At 43.7% G+C, this 22,203-nt stretch overlaps 1 protein-coding gene across 4 annotated transcripts in view; it reads right to left on the bottom strand.

Annotated features, from left to right (window-relative positions):
* Positions 1–6,945: 6,945 nt before the first annotated feature.
* TMEM135 (transmembrane protein 135) overlaps positions 6,946–22,203 on the bottom strand; it is a 179,042-nt gene continuing 163,784 nt past the window's right edge. For all 4 annotated transcript variants that reach the window (XM_044441519.1, XM_044441518.1, XM_044441520.1 and 1 more), the window contains exons 10-15: positions 19,007–19,174; positions 18,116–18,179; positions 16,924–17,000; positions 14,531–14,629; positions 11,850–11,917; positions 6,946–11,074 (exon numbers count right to left, since the gene is read on the bottom strand). In XM_044441519.1, coding sequence (XP_044297454.1) covers positions 10,936–11,074; positions 11,850–11,917; positions 14,531–14,629; positions 16,924–17,000; positions 18,116–18,179; positions 19,007–19,174 — 615 coding nt within the window. In that variant the 3' untranslated portion in view covers positions 6,946–10,935. The remainder of the gene's footprint in view (positions 11,075–11,849; positions 11,918–14,530; positions 14,630–16,923; positions 17,001–18,115; positions 18,180–19,006; positions 19,175–22,203) is intronic.

A 22,203-nucleotide genomic window follows, 5' to 3' on the forward strand; every position in this document is an offset into this window, starting at 1 on the left:
CACCAGAGTGGAGAGTGAGTTGGGCCACCCCTTCTCTCTCTCTCTCTCTCTCTCTCTCTCTCTCTCTCTCTCTCTCTCTCTCATTCTTGTTCCGCCACTCCCTTTCACCTCTGGCTCTCTCTTTCCGGATCATCCCTTCTCTCCCCCCACACCTTGTTCTGCGTCCAGCCAGCATGCCAGCAGAGGCATAGGTCACCTTTGCACCAATCACACAGGATTACTCTGCACAAAAGCACCATGCCTGATATCTGGAATGGTAACACTGGGAAAGCACACGGAGAACAACTCAGTTTCCTGAGACTGACACACAAGCGCCATTCCCAGCTACCTAAAACACCTCTGCCTTAAGAAAAAATGACTCGCATTCATGGTTTTCTTGCACTCAGCCACTGAAGCAAGGCTTTGTGGGAGAAATTTCCCATCTTTGCATCGGTATTTGAACCCTGAAGCTTTGGCCCTTCACGTAGGCACATGCTTCCTTGTAAGCCCCATTGAACAGAGGGTTTACTTCCAAGTAAATGGTATATTGGATCAGCTGACCAACATGGTTCTAGCCGCCTGATTTATTCTCAGCAGTCCTGTCTCAATTGCTCTATCACATCTATCTGCAGCAATACACACACGGCAAGACACAAAATGTTTACTCAGAAGTAAGCCTCACAGGTGAGAGTTTGCATCGGGCTGCAAGCTCTGTGTGGGAGAATGGAAGGCGTGCTTTTCTTTGCTCAGCCTGAAGAATACTCTTTCTCCCCACAAAATCCAGTCATGGGGCAGAGCTTTGGCCCACGGGGGCTAAGTGTTAGGGCCACTCTGTGCCCAGTCGCTTGAGAGACTCGCTCCTGCCGCCTTTTGTTCCTGGCTTCCCAGGCTGTCTGCTCTTGCTGACGAAAGGTCTGCTAGCCTGGCCAACATTCCTCGAGTGAAATTTCTCTCCTGCCTCTCACCAGGCCTTGAGAGGAAAATGCTGTGAGTCATTTTCCTGCCTAGCCACAAAGAGGAGAGAAAGCTGTGAGTGCCGGGGATGGGTGGGAAGGGGAGGGGGCGAGATTGAAAACTTCCTGTAGGGACAAAGAAATGAAGTGTTGCTGTGAGGAACGGAGCCAAGAGTTAAACCCCCTAAATCACAGTGAAATCGCCAAAAAATCAGCTGGCAGAGATGCTCCCTTTCTCAGCTGCTCTGTGGCAGCCGTAAATGGAGCTGGAAGCCCCGGGAAGCCACTTCAGCAAGAATTTAGAGCAACACAGGGAAAACATTTCAGTCTATCGGAGACCCCTGCCCATGCTCACACACACACAAACTCAGCCTGGCTTGTTCTCAAGGTTTTAGCAGGAGTGAATGATTAAAAGATTTCCACGGCTAAGTGTAGAAAGTGAGGCATAGCCCCTCCAAAATGTGTCAGATGGAAAGGAGAACACTCATTTCCAATTACGCAAGAATCGAGAAATCTGTCAGCAAGTATTGTGAAGACACCAAAAGCCGGTATCTGTCCAGGCTTGGCTTTTAAATGCCAGAGATTCTTGAGGAGGTTAACCTTCTACGGTATTGGAAGGCCGGTTCTTAGGAATTCCTGCAATTCTGGGAAGAGAATTGATACTACTTCACCCTAGCTTCTGCAAAGGGATGGTGCCAGATGGGTGGGCAGGAGGTAGGTCTCCAAATGTTTGGGAGTGCAGCTCCCAGAAGTCCGCACCAGCATGGCCAATGGTCAGGAATGCTGGGAGGGAGCATCCAAAGCACCTGGAGAGCCACTCTCTGGGTTAAGGAACACTTGTGGCATCCACTGTTGTCTTCTGCCCAGGATGTTCCCATGAATTTATTCTTGCCTGTAGTCTGGAGGGCCAAAATCTTGGTGTCTAAATATTTTAAAATATTATCATCAATCTCAGGCCTCCAGTGCCATTGAGTTAAACATGCTGAGGTTGACTGAGGTTGTACCAGTTTTATTTCATTTTATGGACAGTTGACTAACCAACTGATGATATCGGTGCTCTATTTTTGGAAGGAAGATTTTTATCTAATTGATCTGTAGACATTTCACAATTTCCAAAATCACATTAAAAAAACCACAAGTCAAACTTGTAATTTCTCCCTCTCTCTCTCTCTCTCTCTCTCTCTCTCTCTCTCTCTCTCTCTCTCTCTCTCTGTGTGTGTGTGTGTGTGTGTGTGTGTGTGTGTGTGTGTGGTGAAGAAACGATAGATACAATTTACCATTTTCATGCATTACTCCATAATCCACAGTGCTCTGGACAGTTCTGCAGAGTGTATACAGCTGCTTCAGGATATTTAATACTTTGTATCTAAAATAATTGCTATTGTTTTAATGAGGAAGATGTTGCTTACTGATAGGCAGAATTCCATCTTCTCCCCCCCAGCACCCCCAAGCATTCCATGTTGCTATTCAAAAACATTTTCCTTGTTGCTTCACCAGGCAATTAGAAAACACACTATTATGAAGTTAAGTATATGATCATAAAGTCAATTTTAAAGTTGATTTTTAATATCTCAAATCCATACATTTGAAAAAGCTCCTTTTCTCCATGGGGGAAACTGTGCACATTTAAGAAATATATTTAAATAATATGTACATTTAGAAAAAACACAAAAAATTCCATGTGGCCTGAAGGTAAGAGAAAGCTTGCCATCCAGCGTGCATCCAAATCAGAAAAAGGTTGGTGGTTGAAAAACAAGAACCTCAACAACAGCAAGCTGGGTGGATTCACCCATTCCTACTCCTTGGAAGAAACACAGGATAGAAATGTAACAAATAACATGATAAGCAAATGAAATGAACCAAGTTAAAGGGTCCACGTGCCTTGTATGCTATGAGAAAACCAAGCCTGTGCTAAACAGGAAGAAAATTGGAAGAAAACCTTCTTAAGTAGAGGGAGAAACAAAGGTCAGATGTGATCCCCTTGGGTTTCTCTGGTGGTTCCCTTTCCTTGACCTCCAACTTACTTTCACCTAAGCACCAAGTATTTGAAGTATTTGGCAGCTTCCCAGCTTCTGTGCAGTTTAAAAGGTACAAATGCCTCTCCTAAGGCTTAGTTACTGGTAGTAGGAACTTGAGGCTACAATATCTTGCTTTTTTTCTTATTTGTAGCAATGTCCCCTTTAACTGTGGCCTCCTCCCACCATAAGAATGGAGCCCCCAAAACAGAATATGCTCTTAGGTTGATAAGATGTTCAACACCATTCTTCTAAAGGAAGAGTCTCATGTATCAAAGGAGAACATTCTTGTGGTTGGGCTAGTATCCAAAAAGAATTGAATAGAGGCATCATATAAAATTCCAGTTGGGATCTAGTGACCAAGAAACTGTTAAGTGACATCATTCTGTTTATCACTGCTACAGTTTTGAGGGCAGTGACTTTAAAAACACCTTATGAAATCGCACCTGGGGTTTTACTGACTTTTGGGAGAAAAAATAAAATTCCACTTGCCAGTTTATGAAGAATACCAGGGTTGAGCATTGCTGAATAATCACTGCTACCTCTAAGCTACTTGCATATAAACTGTCTCCCAGTAGTAAATCTGGGAGACAAGGGTTGGAAGAAGACACGAAGGGTGAACACTGACTGGATCCGAGGCCTTTTGAAGGTATTGCCACCATGAAAACCAAACCAGTGATCATTCAGCAGAGCTCCAGTAATTGTGGCAGTCTTGCTTAACTGTGGAAGGTGTAAAAATACAAGGAATAAATGCGAATGTGTATCCTGCAGCTTATCTGCTTCTCTTCTCATTCCCTGTTAAGCTCGGTAGATTTGACAGGGAATGTGAAACCCTCTTTTCAAACACCCATGTGGGATGAAATTTATGGACATTATAGCAGGGCGATGCATGTAGTTTCCTGAATTCAAAGATTCGGTTTGCTTACCTGAGAAATAGGTATCTGCCAGGAGATTAGTTGGTCTTCAAAAGGAAGAGCAAGTTTACAAAGGCATTAAAAATGAAACACATTGATCCAGCATTGTCTTGAAGGCTCACGTGGCACACGTGATTCTCAGCAAATTTCTCCACCTAAGGCTGCTGTAACAACAGGGAATCTTGCTGCAGAGAGAGAGTTTAACCAGTTTATCCACACTCTATAGATCGAAATAATGCAGCAAGTTGTACAGGAGTCTGTTCAGAGACCCTGGGTTGCACAAAACAGTTACTTGGGAAATACATGTTGCCAGTTCTTCAGTTCTTTCCAATTGAAATGCGCAGTGCAGATGGCTACTGGGATATCAGGAGGCATCAAGCACACACACCCCTGCCTGATTCCTGCAACATGTCTCTTACCTTGATTTTCTTCAATGGACAATAGCACCAGCAGACGCTTTAACACACCTGGAAGTTTGGAAGTTTAACACACCTGGATAATGGAAGTTTAACCACAACTCCTGCTACCTCCAGTAGAGAAAGATTGTGTGAACAGGCGCTGGGAAAGATCTTACCCTCCTACTTGGGGTATATAGTACTGAAACAGATGGATATGGTCTTGCTCAGTCTAAGGCAGTGTCTTGTGTCCATACTGGAAGCAGCTCTTGCACACTGAATGGAGGGAAAACCATAGGTCTACTGATTAGCTAACAACTTCACAGTTTTCCTTTATGTGGTACCTTCCATGTTTTTGCCTACAGTTCCTATCAGCCCCAGCCAGCACAACCACTGGGCAGGATGCTAGGAGTTACCGTCCAAAATACCTGAAGGACAACATGATGAGAAAAGCTACTTTTAACAAATGAACACAGAAAAGACTCAGAGAGCCATTCTCCATTAATGCCTAGTGACTCGCACTCCTCATTTACCGCAATAAAATGGTTCAAGTTGTCTTCTTATAACCACAGAAAATGCTTGATAGGTCCCACAGTTCTTTTCCTCCCAATATCATGCCTTGCCCACAGCCGAGTGCACAAGGTAAAGGCATGGCAGAATTCCAGAGAAGGTGTCAGGAAGACAAACACTCAAAACAACCTTAGGCTGGCAATAGAAAGCTCCTCTTTCGATTATTTTAAAATAGAAGGGGCAGAAAAGTGGTGGTGCAGGAAAGATGATCACATTCCGCTACATGACAAAGGTGGAATTGCACTATTCCCAATTTGGTTGCCTTCTCCCAAAAAATAGGATGCGTTTCATCTGGCGTAAATGAAAAATGAGAGATAAGAGTGCAGCTTGAGGGATAAACAGGGGGCAGGAGGTTGAATGCAAAGGCCCTTTCGTCCCTCCAGCTCCACTATTCTATGATTCTGGGGAATAACAAAGCACCTAAAATGGGTTCAGTCTGCCAGCTTCCTAGGATGTTGAAGGGTGGATCCTTAGAAACCACATCTCTCATGTTTGCAAAGTCCCGGAGAGCACAGAATGGGAGGAAGATCTGGGGAATTATAGACTTGTCAGACAAAATAATTGGAAAATTCTAGGGCAGATTGTAAAGCAGGGCAGTTACAGTACACCTTTCAGGTGTCTAAAGGGATGTCATACAGAAGAGGAGTGCAACCTGTTCTCCATCATCCAAGAGCACTGGCCAGAGGGCAGGGGGCTGGACCTGATGGCCTTCTTGGTTCCTTCCAACTGTATTCTATGCCTCTGTGATTAAGCCAAAGTTTTTGCAGCTAACTTACACATTTCTCTTACATATTTCTTACCCATGCTTCCAATCTCCCTTTAGAAGTCGTTTCTATGTGCACCTGAAAGGACCTGTTGTATCTATTCCTTGCAAAGCATCCGTTTCACAGATGGTGCTAAGTGAAGGCTATTTTACTTCCACGGAGGCATGCCTATGACAGCAGCCTCAGTCCTATGGAAAAGGCACACGGAATTTCTTGGCTAATACAAGAGTCAGGAAAAGGCAGCCATGTGGCTGGCCTGTCAGCCCTCAAACGATGAAAGATACGGGTTGCCAACTGGGCTCGAAGAGAATCCCTGTCAGGATCGGACGCCACGGTCCAGGTCCCCCGGCCCAGGATGGTGAAAGCAGCATGCGTCACCTGGCTTGTGCCTGCAGGGCCAGGATCAGACCTGTAGGCATTCACGAGGACTGGAGCCTGAACAGTCATGCAATGCAGCTGGGAGCCCTGGAAGTCTCTGCCCAAGGCTTTCCTGACCCGAGCAGCTTTGCACAACATCACGGGCCTTTGCGATAGACGTCTGGTGCACTTGCTGCTGCCGCCAGTCTTTTCTTGGAGCCTGTTCCTGGCTTTGGCTTGCCAGGGGCCCAGTTCTTGCTTTTGCTGCTGGTTCTGCCGTTACTTGCCAGCGTCCGACTTGGACCTTCCATGTCTTTTGAGTTATTGGACTTTGTTGTGCCTGGTTCTGCCTTTGCCTCTAGATGTGCCAGGCCTTGCCGGGTATCTGACCACCACTTACTCCTGGCTGTATTTGCTTCTGGTATTGCCATGCTTGAATGGTCTGACCCTTGCTTGTTCTGTCTTTGCCCCTGGCCCTCCAGCGTCCTGCTAAGACCTCCTTCATCCCTGGACTTGGCGTTCCAGCTACAGAACCTGTTGCCTATGCCCCAGGCTGGATGCCCCATTCAGACAGGGCCAAGGAATTGTGTGGGACTAGGCCTGTCCTTACTCTTGAGTTCAGAATTAAAATCCACTGTGAGAAAACGTTATGCTGCTTTGAAGTTATTAGGCCAAACTATTGTTAAGCATCTCAAATATTTGATTTATCAAGCACTGTTATGCAGATTTCATTGTTATGCATTGCTGTAGGAAAGCTCAAGTCATAAATTGTCTGTGCTTGTTGAAACTTGAAATACATTTTATGATGGTTGGAACTGCCCAGGAAAACATTCAATAAAGCAAAAGACTTTGAAATACAGTATTTGCCTTGCCTGAGGCAGCTTTGTCTGGGGCAACAAAATGACCCCAAATGCAAGCAAAGCTAGCTTTGAATTTGATACTGGATGAAAGTTAAGAGCATTTTATTTTGCTAAATTAATCCAAGCACTACAATCCTGTTCAGCAAGCAAATATTTTAATAATTAGGGACAAAAGACAGCAGGGCTCACTGTTTATTTCCAACTTTTCCAGTAAAAATAACTTCGGTTCCTTAAAATATTGTTTTTAAAATTTTTAGTACATAGAAACCAGTATAACCAAGGAGCATGAAACACGGAAAATAAGATGTCGGGCAGAAGCCCTGGCTGTCTGTAGAAATACAGTGCTCAAAACATTCCAGCTCCCACAGAGAGTAATATACTATTTCCATCCTAATGAAAACCACACTTATACCAGGATCTAAAACAGTATTACTTGGAACCTAATCCCACCAATTTCAATAAAACTGACTGCTGTTTCAGGCATTCAGATAAAGGAGGTAAAGAGGGCTTGCTTTTCTCCCCTTGCTTCCAGTGCATTTGTTTGATGCAGGAATACATTTCCTGAGGTAAATGAGCATCTCTCCCTTTCTTACAAGAGCCGAAAGCCAAAGGAGAGGAAGTATTCAGACTCCAGTGTTTCTTCTCTTGTCACTTCTTGCGACCATTGTTCTCTTCCATGCAATAAGCTTAAACCTTGCCATTACTTTACACATATGTGTATGGGTATCATATGATTAGCAGGCCTGAGCCAAAGTGAGGAACGTTTCTTCGTGCAGAACTTTGCTCCCCAGAAAAAAGAGTGGCGATAAGATCACCTGGCACCTGTTTCTGTGGAATCCCTCTTTTATCTGCAACAGCCACCTGAAAAGAGAAAATCTGCAGCAATGGGGGAAGTAAACCTTTCCCTTCTCATCTTAGCAGTGCCCTGCTGGGAGACTGAGAGGAATCATATTCAGCAAAAGGCGATTCCAATCCCACACTACCCAGGAAGATGCTCTTTCAGAGACAATTTCATCTCCCTTCAGATGTCAGCTTTTCCTGGGAGATCATCTAGCGGTTAAGCAAGAGGACAGAGGTTGGATTTCAACTCATGATGCAATTTCACTTGGGTAAAGCTGGAGAAAGTTCAGCCATGATGCAAGTTCAGCTGACAACAGAAAGGAAAAAATTCAAGCTGGCACAGAGACGCAGGTGCTTCAGTGCTTTGACTACTTTGCCTGGCATGGGACGATTCTTACGATAAGCTTATAGACTAATAAAAAGTATAACAAAAACTCAGTAAGTTGAAATGCGCAGTAAGATGCTCAGATCCTAATTTTCCAATAGGCTGGTGAAATGGGCAGCATAGACAACATCTGAATTGGCTTTCTCCAACCTGAAGCATTCCACATGGCTGATGGGATTTATAGTTCAAAGTATCTGGAGGGAAACAGCAGAATGCCGAGCTGAATGGTGATCTAAAAGACTGCCAGAGAAGTTCACGCATGGGAGTCTCTCCTCCAAGCCTGCCCCATTCAGTTCCTTTACTCCATTAGCTTCACCCAAGGCATCCAAGCATTATGGGTACAGCACGGTGCTGTGATGCATCCACTGCACCAGAAACCTCCCCCTCCCCAGCTCCAGTCAACTGAAATCCTGTCACTATCCTTTCTTGATGATCTTCCCATCCTGCTGTGAATGCTTATAAGAAAGGGGCAAATGCTCAGCTCCTGGCCGCCCTCACCCTATGGCATGCCATTGATTGCACTGTGCCACCCACCGGGGCTTGCAGAGACCTCTGTGTGCAGGCTGCTCACATGAGGAGCATGGGTAGACCCCCAGGGTGGACCACCTGAACCCTGGGGGCTGAAGTAAAACCATGTGCCCCAAAGGGATCTGTGATGGCTGATGCTGGCCAACTGCTCCAAGCATCACTTGTGACTTCTCAACCGAACAAGAGATCTCCCTTTCAAGGAATTGCACAGATGGAGACCACACTGACGCAGACTCCCCACTCGCTCTCTCTTCTTACTGGCCATTTGTTTTGTGCCAAGGCCAGATCTGCTGCAACTATCTGGCCAAGTATCACTGGCATGGGCGCACCCATGACAAACCCCTGAGTACCAGGCCTGCCTCTGTCATATACTTTCTTCATGGTCTTGCTTGGATAATTCACCAATAACGTGGCAACTCCCCGCATGTCCAGATACTGCTCAAATAGACTTCTGATAGCCAAGCGGCAGCAGCAGGTTTACTCATTGGTACTGCGTTAATAACAAAGGGATAAAACATAATCATTACCCAAGTACAGATTCATCACAGCTTAACAAACCTGATACAAAGTCTAGCACACAAAGAAAAGAAGAAAAAGTGCACATTTAACAGTCATGATTACTTCTTTCTTGAAGGACTTCATTCTCCAAAGACAATAAGCCAAGGCAGACATGGTGGCCCGTCCAAACAGCCACAGGGGCTTGATACGTCTGCTGGGACCAGCTACGAAGTAGTAAGACAGTGTTCTACGTTCATCTGAACTTTAATTTAGGCTGGATATCAGCTGAAGAAGAAAGCAAGCTGGGGATGTGGGCTGCTCTGGGATATAATAAAAACACCAACAAGAGCAAATATTTGCTGACTATAAAACATCTCATTGCACCCAGAAACATCTTTGCTTAACTGTCTTCTTGTAACTTCCAGCTTAAAGAAGATTAAACAATGAAAGAGGAAGTGAAAAGTGCTCTTGTTCCTTCTGACATTCTCAGTAGGTCCAAACAAAAGTATAAATGAAACCCTTGTTGTTCTTGGAATGTAACCTCATTGTTATAGTATATGAAATTGTTCCACTAGATCGTTTTACAGAAAAAATAACCTACAGCAATTAAACCAGAAGCTCAGGGAACAACGGAGCCAATTTTTCTGATGCTTGTATACACAGCTATTTCAGCTTTTGGCATATTAGATAAATCCAAGTAAAAATCTTTTTTCCTTCAAACACCTTGGAATCCTTCACCAAACCTAGCTGAACTGACTCACTCATCAAAACAGAATTATATCACTGAGTTCCCATAGGCACACGGCAGGAACAGGACTGGATTTTGAGCAATGACCGGTTTCACTAAACTTGCTTGTCTGCATGCGGTTATTTTGTATCTGCTCCTCTTTCAAAAACACTTCACACGAGACAAAATAAGAAAAGTAAACAGCACCCATGTACGTGACAAATCAATCTGTTTTGCTTCATCCATTCAACATTGGAGTTTTGATTCCTTTTGAGGACCACTCAATTACTGACCTTGTATTGAGGCTTAGAAAAGAAAATCAATTCCATATTCAAGAGCACATCCATTTTCACAAGTCTTTTTGCATGCACACTTTTGAGCTTTTGCTCGTAAAATCATCTGGTAATTGAGACTCACTTCAAAATGTAAAAAATACTACATTCCATCCTGCAATGGTCTGGTCTGTCTTAACTATCCATTCAAGTATCTCATCCAAGCCTAAATGTCAGTGTTTTCTCTTTTCTCAGTGAGGTTACAGGTATGCAATTGGATTTAGGAGCAGAGGGCTTGTTCCTGCAAAGCAGTTTTTTTTTTTTAATTCAAAGCTGGATATAAACAGTGCAGCCATCAAAAGAGTACCAGATCTCAGCTCTTCAAACATTTTCCAGTGACATATTAAAAAAAAAATCTATCTATACCAGAGAAAAGTTTTTCCACTAGAAGCTGACTTTTAAATAAAATTTACAGTAACTTTGGACCTACAGTCTATATATTTGATGTACCTTTTATTTTCTAAATGCAAAAATATCTTTTTTAAATTATCTACTGGAATGAATTAAAATGAATTGTCTCGAAACGTTATTTTTAAGTACATTCAGGTACTTAAAAAACCCTTTTGATATATTAATCCGTTGATAAATAATTCCGTCAGAAATCTACCAGGCTGTGTCAACCAGCCACAGTGACCCAGAGATGCTTTCTAACAAGAGAGGGGTGCAATTAAGCCAGACCTCTCCACAGTGCTTCAGAGAATACAGCTCGCTGAAACAATACTGAAGTGGCTTTCTTCCATAGATTTGACTGTTAAGTGAATTAACTCTGCAGTTCAGGCACAGGCCGGCTTGGCCAGGGTTAATCACAGGCAAATGCTTCATTTCCAGGGCCGTTCCACAGGTATTTCTGGCAGTGCAACTGTATATCTTGGGTCGAGTTTAGGTATGAAATCCTTGAAATGCATAGATGCTTCCGTACCAAATACATTCAGGACCTTCCTGTTCATTACAGCAAACCTAAAAAATACAAGATGTATGATTACATTAATGCATTACTAAATAATTCAGATATGGATATGGTATGAACAGGACTGCTTTGCTTACTGCTGGAGTACACGGGCAAAATTTTAAGTAACTATGCACACACTACTGGAAAAAATACTGAAATTATGGATTTGCGAAGAGACCAAAATGTCATATGCATGTCTGCAGAATAATTAAAAAAAAAACTCAAACAGACCCATCTGCTCCATATACAGGCCAGGAAGGTAATTTTTGCTAGAAGCTTTCAAAAGCTCATGTTCAAACCTAATGTTCAAAATAGTTTAAATGACCTCTTTAATCAGATTTATTACAAGAAAGCAACTAGCTTTCAACCTGTGCAACTTCAACATGAGTTACTTTTAATGGTTTTAATTTTAATGGTTTTAATACTTTTAATTGTAATAGTTCTCTCCTTGGAACTATCATTGCAACACTAATTTGCAAACTAAGGACATGTTTAGAACAACCTTTTACTCATTTAATCTACTGCTCTTACTGGCTGCGTAACATGGGAGCAAATGCAAACCTCTATTCACTATGGCTAAATCCTGAATTAAGAAAAGTTCTTGTGAACAGACAGAAAACCAACCTTGAGACACAAGCAAGTCTAGAGATGTTCAAGGGACACACCCTGCATTCGTATAATATTGACATATTCACATCCATCCATCTTTTTCATAAGAGCGTGTAGTGCAGCTACACAAGGGGAATTGTCACTGCACAACTGCAACCACCATCAGTTACTCACCTTCCCTTGGTTAGCCGTAATAGGAATTTCCAGTATGAAGGTCTCAGGTTCTGAACTTCCATCACAGCCTGTGACAAAAAAGTCTTAACTTAGAAAAAAGTGCAGGTCGCAATGTTTTTTTTTATTCTGACATAATGAAGATAAATGTTACCTTCCTGAAATTCTCACCACATCTTTTTTTCTTTCAGAAGATCAAGGAAGGGAATCGGCCATCATTGACTAGATTCTGACTACGGGTGTGTGAGGAACCCATCAGATCCCCTTGCTTGGTTTCCTGGACTCCAGCCTGCTTTGCAGAAGCCTGGAGTCCATGTTCTGGCAAGGGAGCCCTGCGTTTGCACGTGCTTGCTAGGATCTGATCCTCATGCACTGCACAGAGTGCCTGCTTGAGTGCCAGCAGGAGGCCGCTCCTCGTGCGGAGAAAGGCCGGTTGCGGGGTGCTTGCTTGGGAAGGGCCACCAGGAAAGCTGCCTCTTGACCAATGCAGTTGGCACAGAACCTGTGCAACTTGGCCTCCACGAACATTTGCAGACTTTCTCTCCACTCGGCTTGCTTTGGAACACTGGGCTGAGTGCAACAGGAAGCCCATAGATGCTTGGAGGGATGGGTTCCAACAAGGTTCATCCCAATCCTACTTCTGGCCCAGAGAAAAGAGTTAGCTGAGGAGCTGAAAAGAGCAGGAGCTTTGGGGAAAAGTGACCATGTGATGCAGAAGTATTTCTGATGGAAAATTAAAGCTGAAAGTAGTCAAAGGTGTACTTTGGCCTTCAGAAAACTCAGTTTTACTGAACTTGGTAATGCTAAGTTTGAGTCCATGGCAGGAAAATCTAAGAATGAAAAGGAGTTAAAAAGCAAAGGCATTCCTTAAAAAGAGAGAGAAAGAGATACTAAAAGCTCAATCAAAAACAGCCCAATGAGGAAAACAATGAAAGACAACAGAAGAAGCCAGTGCGGCTACTCAAAAGGTGTATCAGTGTTCTGAAAAATAAAAAGGACACATATAAGAGGAAGAAAGAGGGACATGTCACCGAGAAAGTATGCAAGCCAGAGATCCTAACTTGCAGAGATGGTCTTGGGCAGGCTAAAGCTCCAAATGAGTGGAACTTGACAAGGCATGGAATAGTAAGGAAAATAACTTCTTCAGATATATTCAAGCGGAGGGAAAAAATAGTGGTAGACAAGTTGCTCAGCCAAGAGGGCAAAATTTTATATGCCAAAGAAAAGGCTGATCTGCACAGCTATTTTGTTTCTGCCTTTCCCCAAAGAGGATCTACACTCTTTCTGGCACATGTGAAAAAAGGTTGAAGAGGTAAGAATGCAGCTGAAGGATGACTGAGAGATGGCCATGGAGTATCAAAGCATTCTAAATGAGTTCAAGTCCCCAGGTCCATATAAATAGCATTCTAGGATTCTGTAGGATTTAGAGAAGGAAGTCTCAGACCCTCTTTCTATTATGCTTAAGAAATTCTTGTGCAAGGGCAAAGCACTGGAGGAAAGCAAAAGTTGTCCCTATCTTCGAAAGGGGAAAAAAAAGAAGATCTGGGACTTCCAGACCATTCAGTCTGACATCAGTGACTGAGAAATTTCTAGAAGAGACTGTAAAGCACTCAGTCTGTAGGCATCTTAATATGAATGGAATAATCACTGAAAATCAGCATGGATTTGTCCAGAAGTCCAGCCAGACTAAAATTATTTTGATTTTAAAAATTAGATACTATCTTTAGTAGATTATGGGAATGCTGTGGAGGTAATATATCTTGCCTGAATCAAGGCATTTGACAAAGTGCCCCATGACAGTCTGATTAGCATGCAATTAAGTCTGGGCCGAATGGCACTACTACTAAGTAAATCCACCACTGGTTGTAAAGCCATACTCAAAGAGTTTCATAATAGTTTCACATTAAAGAAGAGGGATTTATCAATTGGGGCGCAGCACCATTTGCTCCTGGGCCCTGTACGGTCCAACCTTTGTATTAATGACTTCAGGGGGATGCTTGCCCAATTTTCAGGTGACACCAAATGGAAAAGGATAGCTAATTCAAAATGGTATTGAGAGGATAGAAAACCCCAATGGACACCCACCACTGGTTGTAAAGCCATACTCAAAGAGTTTCATAATAGTTTCACATTAAAGAAGAGGGATTTATCAATTGGGGCGCAGCACCATTTGCTCCTGGGCCCTGTACGGTCCAACCTTTGTATTAATGACTTCAGGGGGATGCTTGCCCAATTTTCAGGTGACACCAAATGGAAAAGGATAGCTAATTCAAAATGGTATTGAGAGGATAGAAAACCCCAATGGACACCATACATTCCTTTGAACAGGGCTTACACATTAATTAATTTATTAAATGTATAACCCACCCACCCCCAATATTCCAACTCAGGACACTCTGGATGGTGATGGGACGCCAACAAAAACATCAAGCGTGACAGTATAGGAGTTAACCAGTTATCATACCCATGAAAAACAAGATCAAATTCCCCCCTCCCACACTGGAAATCCTTGTTTCTTCACTGTGACTATTCATTATTTATTAGAGTTGAGCAGGGCTGTCAAGATCATTTTGCAGGGCGCTTGGGCAAAGGGTTGCCATACGTCTGAGGTGGCTTGATGGCATGTAACAGCAGTAGCTTTAGAGAAAACACTGGACGGGTTCCAATGGAAGAGCAACACTTACTGCCTGGAAGCAGATGGCTGTGGCTATAGCATAGATGATACTGTCCGCATGAGGGAAATAGGGAACCTTTCCGGCTTCGATGCCTTTGAAATACATAGCCTGTAAAATGAAATAAACACTGAACAAACCGAACACCAAGGCAGTGAAAGGTTCCCGAAAATAGGAAATGCAACGCCATAAAAACAGGGGTGGGCCCCAGATGCAGGGACTGTGGGATTGCGACAGCGGCGCTGCTGCTCCATACCTTTCTTGTTCTATGCAGCATGAGAGATAAAGAGAACAGACCCTGCTGAGGCCAGGGGTTGGCCATCCCTACGGGAAATTCACCACATGTCTCCTGCTGCGTAAGGGGTTACTTTCCTAGCTGCCTTCATAATGGCAAGAAGGGACCACAGATCACTGGTTCTGCATGTAGAAGGTCCCTGCTTTAATCCCCAGCAGGGAATGAGAAAAGAGCAGAGGATTCTGCTCAATCCAAAGGAGCAGAACCAGGCAATGGCAGCAGATTCCATGCTTGAACGGAAACTCCCTGGGTGGCATGGCAGGGCTTCTATTGTTCTCCACCAAATGCCAGCTGAGCCTCTGAAGGGGAAATATGATGTGGGGACACTCATTCTGTACATGTGCTTATTGGAGATGGTACAGTCGCCTCCTTGAAAATTTGACACACTCTGCGTCTTATGAAAGAACTCGGCACAGTTTGCACCCTGCTATGCCCACAAGAACACCAAACAGAGCTTATGCCTCAGCGTTCCTGCAGAGGATTCCCATCCTGTATTGGGCCGTTTTATAATACTGGATTGCAATTCAGATTTCCATCTGAAGCAAATTTTCTGGAGGTGGGTTTATAAATGGTGTGGAAAATCAGCCACCCATAATGTCCCGCTAAGTGGGAAAAGAATTTTACCGCACATATGAACCTGATCAGGAATCTAAGGAAAAAAAGAAGTTAGAAAATCCTAGTTAGCACCAACAGATTTTACCGGTACCTATTTCTCCAAGTGGCTAGATGTCTTCCTCCTATATGTTACCAGCCACATTTGTACATAATAGTAAAACAGGATTCCCATCTTTTCCAGGATTAAGGTGAGGACATTTTAAGCTTGACATACTGGCCAGGTTTGCGTGATCATTTTGTCTTACAGAAGTTTAAATAGGCCACTTATTTAAGTAATTTATGGCATAAGTCAGGCCCCCATTTTGTAACCCAATCCCCCTTCATAGGTTGTGTTGTTCACCCCCAAAGAAGGCACATTGTTTCTATCATTAACAAACTACCCACAAGCCTAAAGCAGCCCATGGATTCTGGGTGGTCTGTTAGCCAAGGCAGCAACCCAACTCAGTGGGTTCAGAAGACTACACAACTTCTGGGCAAGGGGTGTGATGTGACACATTTCACAAATGACGCTGCCTTATTTAAGCCAGCACAGGTTAAAGCAATTGTGCAAAACAGGTCAATTTAAGATTCAGATCGTGAGAGGGATCCAAGTAATACAGTAATTTTGCTTCCTGGGCATTTTTATGGAGCAGAAACTAAAGTTGTAGCCCTCTGCAAATCATGTAACATCGCATACCCTTCTGAGTTTTTCTTTTTCCTTTTCTTTTTTGGAAAAAAAAATAGATGTTTATTTTCATCTACATATTTTCGCCTCCTAAGCAACATGTTCCTCGTTGGTGAGTTAGTGTTGGCCACAGTCACACAGCGAATCCTACAGAGATCCTGATTTCATCACTGTCAGAACGCCCTGGAGTAAACTCCAGACACAAGCCACCAGCCGCACCAGCAGCTGCAGCCGCAGGCTCATACGTTGCTATGCAGCAAGTTTCAAAGCACTCAAGCTCCCCGTCTGATGCGGGAGCCTTTAAGCAAGTAAAGCGATGCAAGAAGCAAAAGCCAACAAGTGCAGGAAATACTGCATGTTCAAACCAGTTTTCACACATGACCATTTTCCCTCAAGGAAGTTACTAAAATGTGCCCCAGCCTTCCAGCCTAACTTCCTTGCTTCCAAATGCAACCAAGGGGGAAAGACTAGCTGAGTTACAAAGCTAAAACAGAATCATGGTGCTCCGGTTGCTCCTTCTGAGGAAACTGGTGCTCACAAAGAACTGGCTTTGCTGCTTGTGCTAGTTGGACTGCAGCACCCATTCTGGTGGTGTGGTACAGGCCCTTCCCAATTTATACCCTTTCTCAGTGGAGCACTCTACCATCCCCAACTCAAGCATTCAGATTAGACCTGGGAGTAACATAGAAACATAGAAAAATAGAAACAGTGCAAGTCAGAAGGGGTCTCCCGGGCCATCTAGTCTGACCCCCGGCTCCAGCCAACAACCCCAACCATACCTGAGGAACTTTCTCCCTTTCACTCTGGCCCAGGCAGAAATAAGCTCCTTACCTCCACAAGTTTGGAAGCCAGATACATTGAGATGGTAGTGCTTTTGTAAAACATCATTGACATTCCTGCCAAGGACCCTGCATTAAGAAGAAAACAGCCAGCCAATTCTCAGTACGGTACTGTATGAATTTCCGTGGTAGCATCATTCAGATCAAAAGGCATCAGAATATAAGAACAGCCCTGCCAGACCCAGCGAAAGCCTCTGGTTTCCCACACAGGCAAACCAGCTGCTTACAGGAAGCCCCCAAAGAGGACCCAAATGCAGCAACAGCCTCTCTGCTGTGTTCCCCAGCCAGTGCCTCTGATGTTGGAGGCAATATATGGCCATCAATAGCTGCTGAGAACTTAATTGTCCAATAGCTCCAATAGCATCATAGCACCAGAGTCTCCTTTTGAACCCTTTGAAGTTGCTGGCCATCATGAATTCCCACTATGCCTGTAAGAAGAAGTGCTTCTTGATATCTGTCCTGAATCTCTTGCCTTTTATGTCATGAGATTTCAGGTTCTGGTACTATGAGAGGAGGAAAGCATCTTTCTCTTGACTATCTCTGCACCTTGCATCATCTAATGTAAGTTAATTGACTAAAAAGCCACATACATTGTCACTTTTCCGTGTGAGACAATTGCTTCAAGCCCTTGATCAGTCTGACCACCCATGTCAGGACTTGTTTGCACTTTACAATATCATTTTGAAGGTACAGTGGCCAGTACTGTGTGCATTATTGCGATTTAGGTTTGCACAAAGGCACTGTGCTGACCACGCCACCCCCTGATCTGTTCTTGGCCCTGCATATTTGTAGCCGTTCTGGAATCATTGCCTTTCAGCTCCCTGCAAGCCCTGTCAAGGTTCCTACTGCTCCTATGGCCTGTGTAAACATGCTTTTCAGCAGCTCTCCCTTGACCTTTCACTTTGCACATAGAAGCTGGAGTATTGTGAACATTCAATTCCTGACAGCTCCACTGTAGCTTTAACTGAATGTTTAGGACCATTCTACCACATCTCTGGAGATAAGCTAGTTGCTGATAAAGGCTCCTCACTCTCCCTCCACCATAACATTCACAGAGTTATTCTAAACAAAGCATCAAAGGGCTCTGATTTCAAAGTAGCATGCCAGTGAGCAGGGAGATGCATGGAAAGGAAAGCAGTGGCCCGGGACAACGGCGGCTGTCTCTTGAAGAAAGGCAGATGTACCTGCAATAAGAGCGTGCAGCTCATCATCCAGGTTCCGTACCCAGCGCAGCAAACAGCTCGTACCCTGCATTTGGAGGATAATTATGGCAACACTGTTAGATGATGCAGCACGGGAATCCAAGGAACAAAGCTCCCAATAATATCCTAAAAATTTCAATTAAAAGAGTAAGCCGAACCTTCTGATTACTGTTTTGGCTCCAGGGACCTCTTGATTTATAAAGTAATCTAAACATGGTATTTGAAGAAATTAAAAGGTCATTCTTAAACAGGATCATGCCACAGTCAAATCCAATCTCCCCCTCCCTCTGGGTCTGTGTGTGTGTGTGTGTGTGTGTGTGTGTGTGTGTGTGTGTGTGTGTGTGAAATTACTACCTCTTTCTTTTCTGAGATACTTTTCATTGCATGGTTATTTAATGCTCAGTAAAATTCACCAAACCTCTCTCCACTGAGGCCAACACAGTTTTTACCAACTTGAAAACTACCACTATGGATGATTTATTTTTAGATGTTCTGCCTCACAGGGTTGTTGTGAGAATAAGACTGATAGGAGGAGGAGGATTACATAAACTGTCTTGAGTTCCTTGAAAGGAAAAAAGGCAGCTAAAAATAAAAATAATGCTTACTAAGCAGTGAAACCCTGTTCCATCCTGCTCCTTATTTAGTAAAAAAAAAAAGAGCTTAATTAACTGATTAATGACCATAATTTTTTTTCCTGTTAAACTAATTTGCGATGAACATGCTCAGGGTCAGTACAAATGGCAGGTACCTAGTTTGGGCCCTATCTTTTGGACCATAAAGATACTCATTAAGTCTTGCTGTTGTTGCTGCAAAAAGTAATTTTGGAATAATTAAATGCCATCTTCTCAGCTTTTCAGCACTTTAGAAACTTACTTTGTATATACTGACAAATGACCCGAGAAAAGCCCCAAGCTGGAAATTTTCTTTGTTGTAGAAGAGGGAGAGCAGCCGGGAAGGCTTTGTAAACAGTTGCCGGAATGCTGATGGGATTCGAAGGCAGCACTGGATCAAGTAACCGACACTAAACATCCTAATGAAGCCCTAGAGAAGATATTAAGAACGTGACATTTAAGAGAGGGAGGCAGTGCAAATAAAAGAACAACCAGCAATGTTAGGAACCTCACTTGAAAAAAAAACCTTGGGGAGTTTGCTTTGCAAACATTTGCTGAAACTTCTTGGAACCTGAAATCAAAATGTCCATTTCATTCCCCCTGGAAACCAGAGATTGGGCCATTCTTTTATTCCCAAGGTTTCAAACAGCGGACAAAGGCATCCCTATGTTTATTATTTTGAGATCCCACCCTTCCGCCACAGGGCGCAGGGTGGGGCACATGGCTCTCCTCCCCATTTAGGTTCACAAAAATCCCAATGGGGCAGGCAAGGCTGCAAGATGGTAGCTGTCTCCATTCGCCTTGGTGACTGACCAGTGAGTTCGACCTTGGGTCCCTGCTGCCAGTTCAACACCACACGGACTCTCTGTATGCCAGCCTTTCACAGCCTGGTGCACTTCAGAGGTCTTGGACTGCACCTCCCATTATTTCCAGCCACAACAGCAAATGGCGGTCTGCCACATCTGGAGGACACAGGTCGGACAAGGCTGCTACGGAGATCCAAGCAACTGCTCCTGGAGGATTGAGATTTCTCTGGGTTCTTAACTCAACCCAGAACTTTTGTCTGTCTCGAAAAGGCCCCCAGTCACTTTTCTGGCTCTGGGGCAAGATGGACATCTGCTCATGGCCTACATCCACATCTGGCTAAGGGCAGTTTAAAAAATCCCATTAAAATATACATGCACGAATTGCCTGAATGCTTTATTTTTCCTCCTTGATATCTTTCCAGTGGATCAGTCCTTCCCAACTCAGTTGCCATACACAAAGAAAAACAATGTGGTAGGAGCAGGGTTACGCCTCACATATGAACATCTGGACAAATTACAGAGGGAATTTAGGAAACAATGATTGTTCTGAAACCATGAGAATTAGTTTATATTCAATCTCCAGTAGGTCCAATCTCTGAGTTCTTTTCAATGATCACTTTGCAATGCGTTTGGAGAAGCAAGCACCAAAGCAACAGGAAATCTATAAGCTGAACAGTTACAAGCTTCCCAGCCAATGTTAACAATAAGTTATTGGTTTCATGATTTGTTTCAGTTTGCAGCCCACTCCATCTTTAGGGCTTCGGGTAAGGTCATGTACATTTCATACTGTACCAACTAAACATGTAAAAAAGAGGCCTGCTGACTCAGACCAAGCACCTATCTAGTCCAATTTCCTCAACAGTGACCAGCTAAGTACGTCTCAGAAGCCCAGAGGTACAGTGGGAGCTCACAGCTTCCCCTTGCTGTTTGCCCTGGTCATCTAGAATGCAGAGCTATACTGTCTCTGACCACAGAGGTTCCATTCAGCTGTCAGTGTTAGTAGATGCATACTCCATGAATTTTTCCAACCTGCCTTGGTCTAAGCTAGCAGCCATGACTACACCCCTTGGCGGCGAATACCTTGAATCAATGATGCATTGAATGGAGTACTTTTTTCCCCTCTCTGAATGTGCTGATAACCAATTCCACTGGAAACCTCAAGTTCCAATATTATCTGGAAGGACGTATACCTCTTTATCTACTCTCTTGCCTTTTACAAACCATTCTTGTGTCCCTATTTAATCACTTTAATCACTATGTGCCATCTAGTCAACGGTGACATTATTGCTGAGTGCCCCCTGGAATGCCCAGTCCTTGACAGTCCTGCTCGAAGCTTGTGAGCTCAAGGCTGTGGCTACCTTTATGGAATCGATTATCTCACAGTTGGCCTTCCTTTCCTTCCTTTGCCCTTGACTTTCCCCAGCATGACTTTCTTCTCCAAGCGGTCTTGCCATCTCATGTCGTGATAACACATGTTGCATTGCGATTGTTACAAGGATTTCAGATACCTAAATAGCCAGGTTTTAATCTACTGTCTGCCCCTGGCCTCCTCCCCCTAGTCCCCTTGTATATTTTATTTTTGGATTACACTGAGTCTAAGAAAAAGTCTTTTTTCATGTTTTAAATCCCAAATTTTATTTTTGCAAAGTTTGCTTCTGGGGTCCCTAATACTGGCTTAGCATCTGTACAGTCTTCTCATTATTACTGAGAGTACTGGGAATCCAGCCACCTTTGTATCTGGCCGTTTCTGAATAACTGCATGCTCAAAGGTTCCTGAGGAGCTTGTGGCACGCATCCTTTCTGAATATGTCACCGACAGCTGGCAGGCCAGATACTGGTCCATGCCCACAGTGCATTTCCAGATATCCACGACCAACCAGGAAGTAAACCCTATTATTAACACATTGTATTGCATGCCATTTATATCCCACCTTTTTTCTTCTTGTGAGGAATCCAAGGAAGCTTTCATAGCTCCATTTTACCCTCACAGCGAGAGTCTGAAGCACAATGTACAAAAGGCTGAGGATGGCCACTTGGGTGGTGACAATCCTTTCAGTCCATACTTCTCTGCAAACATGGCTGCACGCTCCACCACAAGTAACTGTCAACCTTACCGACGGTTCTCCAACCTCCACATCACTCACACACATACTCCCACCACAATCAGTCCTCCAGCTTCTTCTATTTGTTTTTAGATCTTTGCATTAGATTGTTCTTCATGCATTATCATCCCGTCCCTGAAAGCTTCTTCAAGTCCCAAGCAATAGTGAGTCTTGGAAATCATGCAGGATTCCATCAGAATGCTGCCAAATCTACATGTAGAATTGGGCTTTTAAACTTCCTTCCCCCAAACAAATTAGCCCCAGGATGGCAAAGTATGGGAGCAAACATGGTAAATCTTATCTGAAAGCTGACAGCTCTGGATGACTCAAGCCACTAAGTCGAGCCAAACCATACACTGAAGGAGGACTCAAAACAACTCCAAGGGTATTGACCTCAAGGAAAATTTCTTCCCAACCCCAAATGCAGATTGTAAAAACAAACATTTCAATAAATTAATACTTCCATAATGTTCACTATCCCTCCCCTCTGAATTTACTGGTTGTCCTTGAGTTCACCCAGAGAACATAGCGCACCTAAGTCCTGTGCAAGC

This window comes from Varanus komodoensis, unplaced genomic scaffold, assembly GCF_004798865.1.
Source record: "Varanus komodoensis strain SLA01 unplaced genomic scaffold, ASM479886v1 scaffold4, whole genome shotgun sequence".
Taxonomy (NCBI): Eukaryota; Metazoa; Chordata; class Lepidosauria; order Squamata; family Varanidae; genus Varanus; species Varanus komodoensis.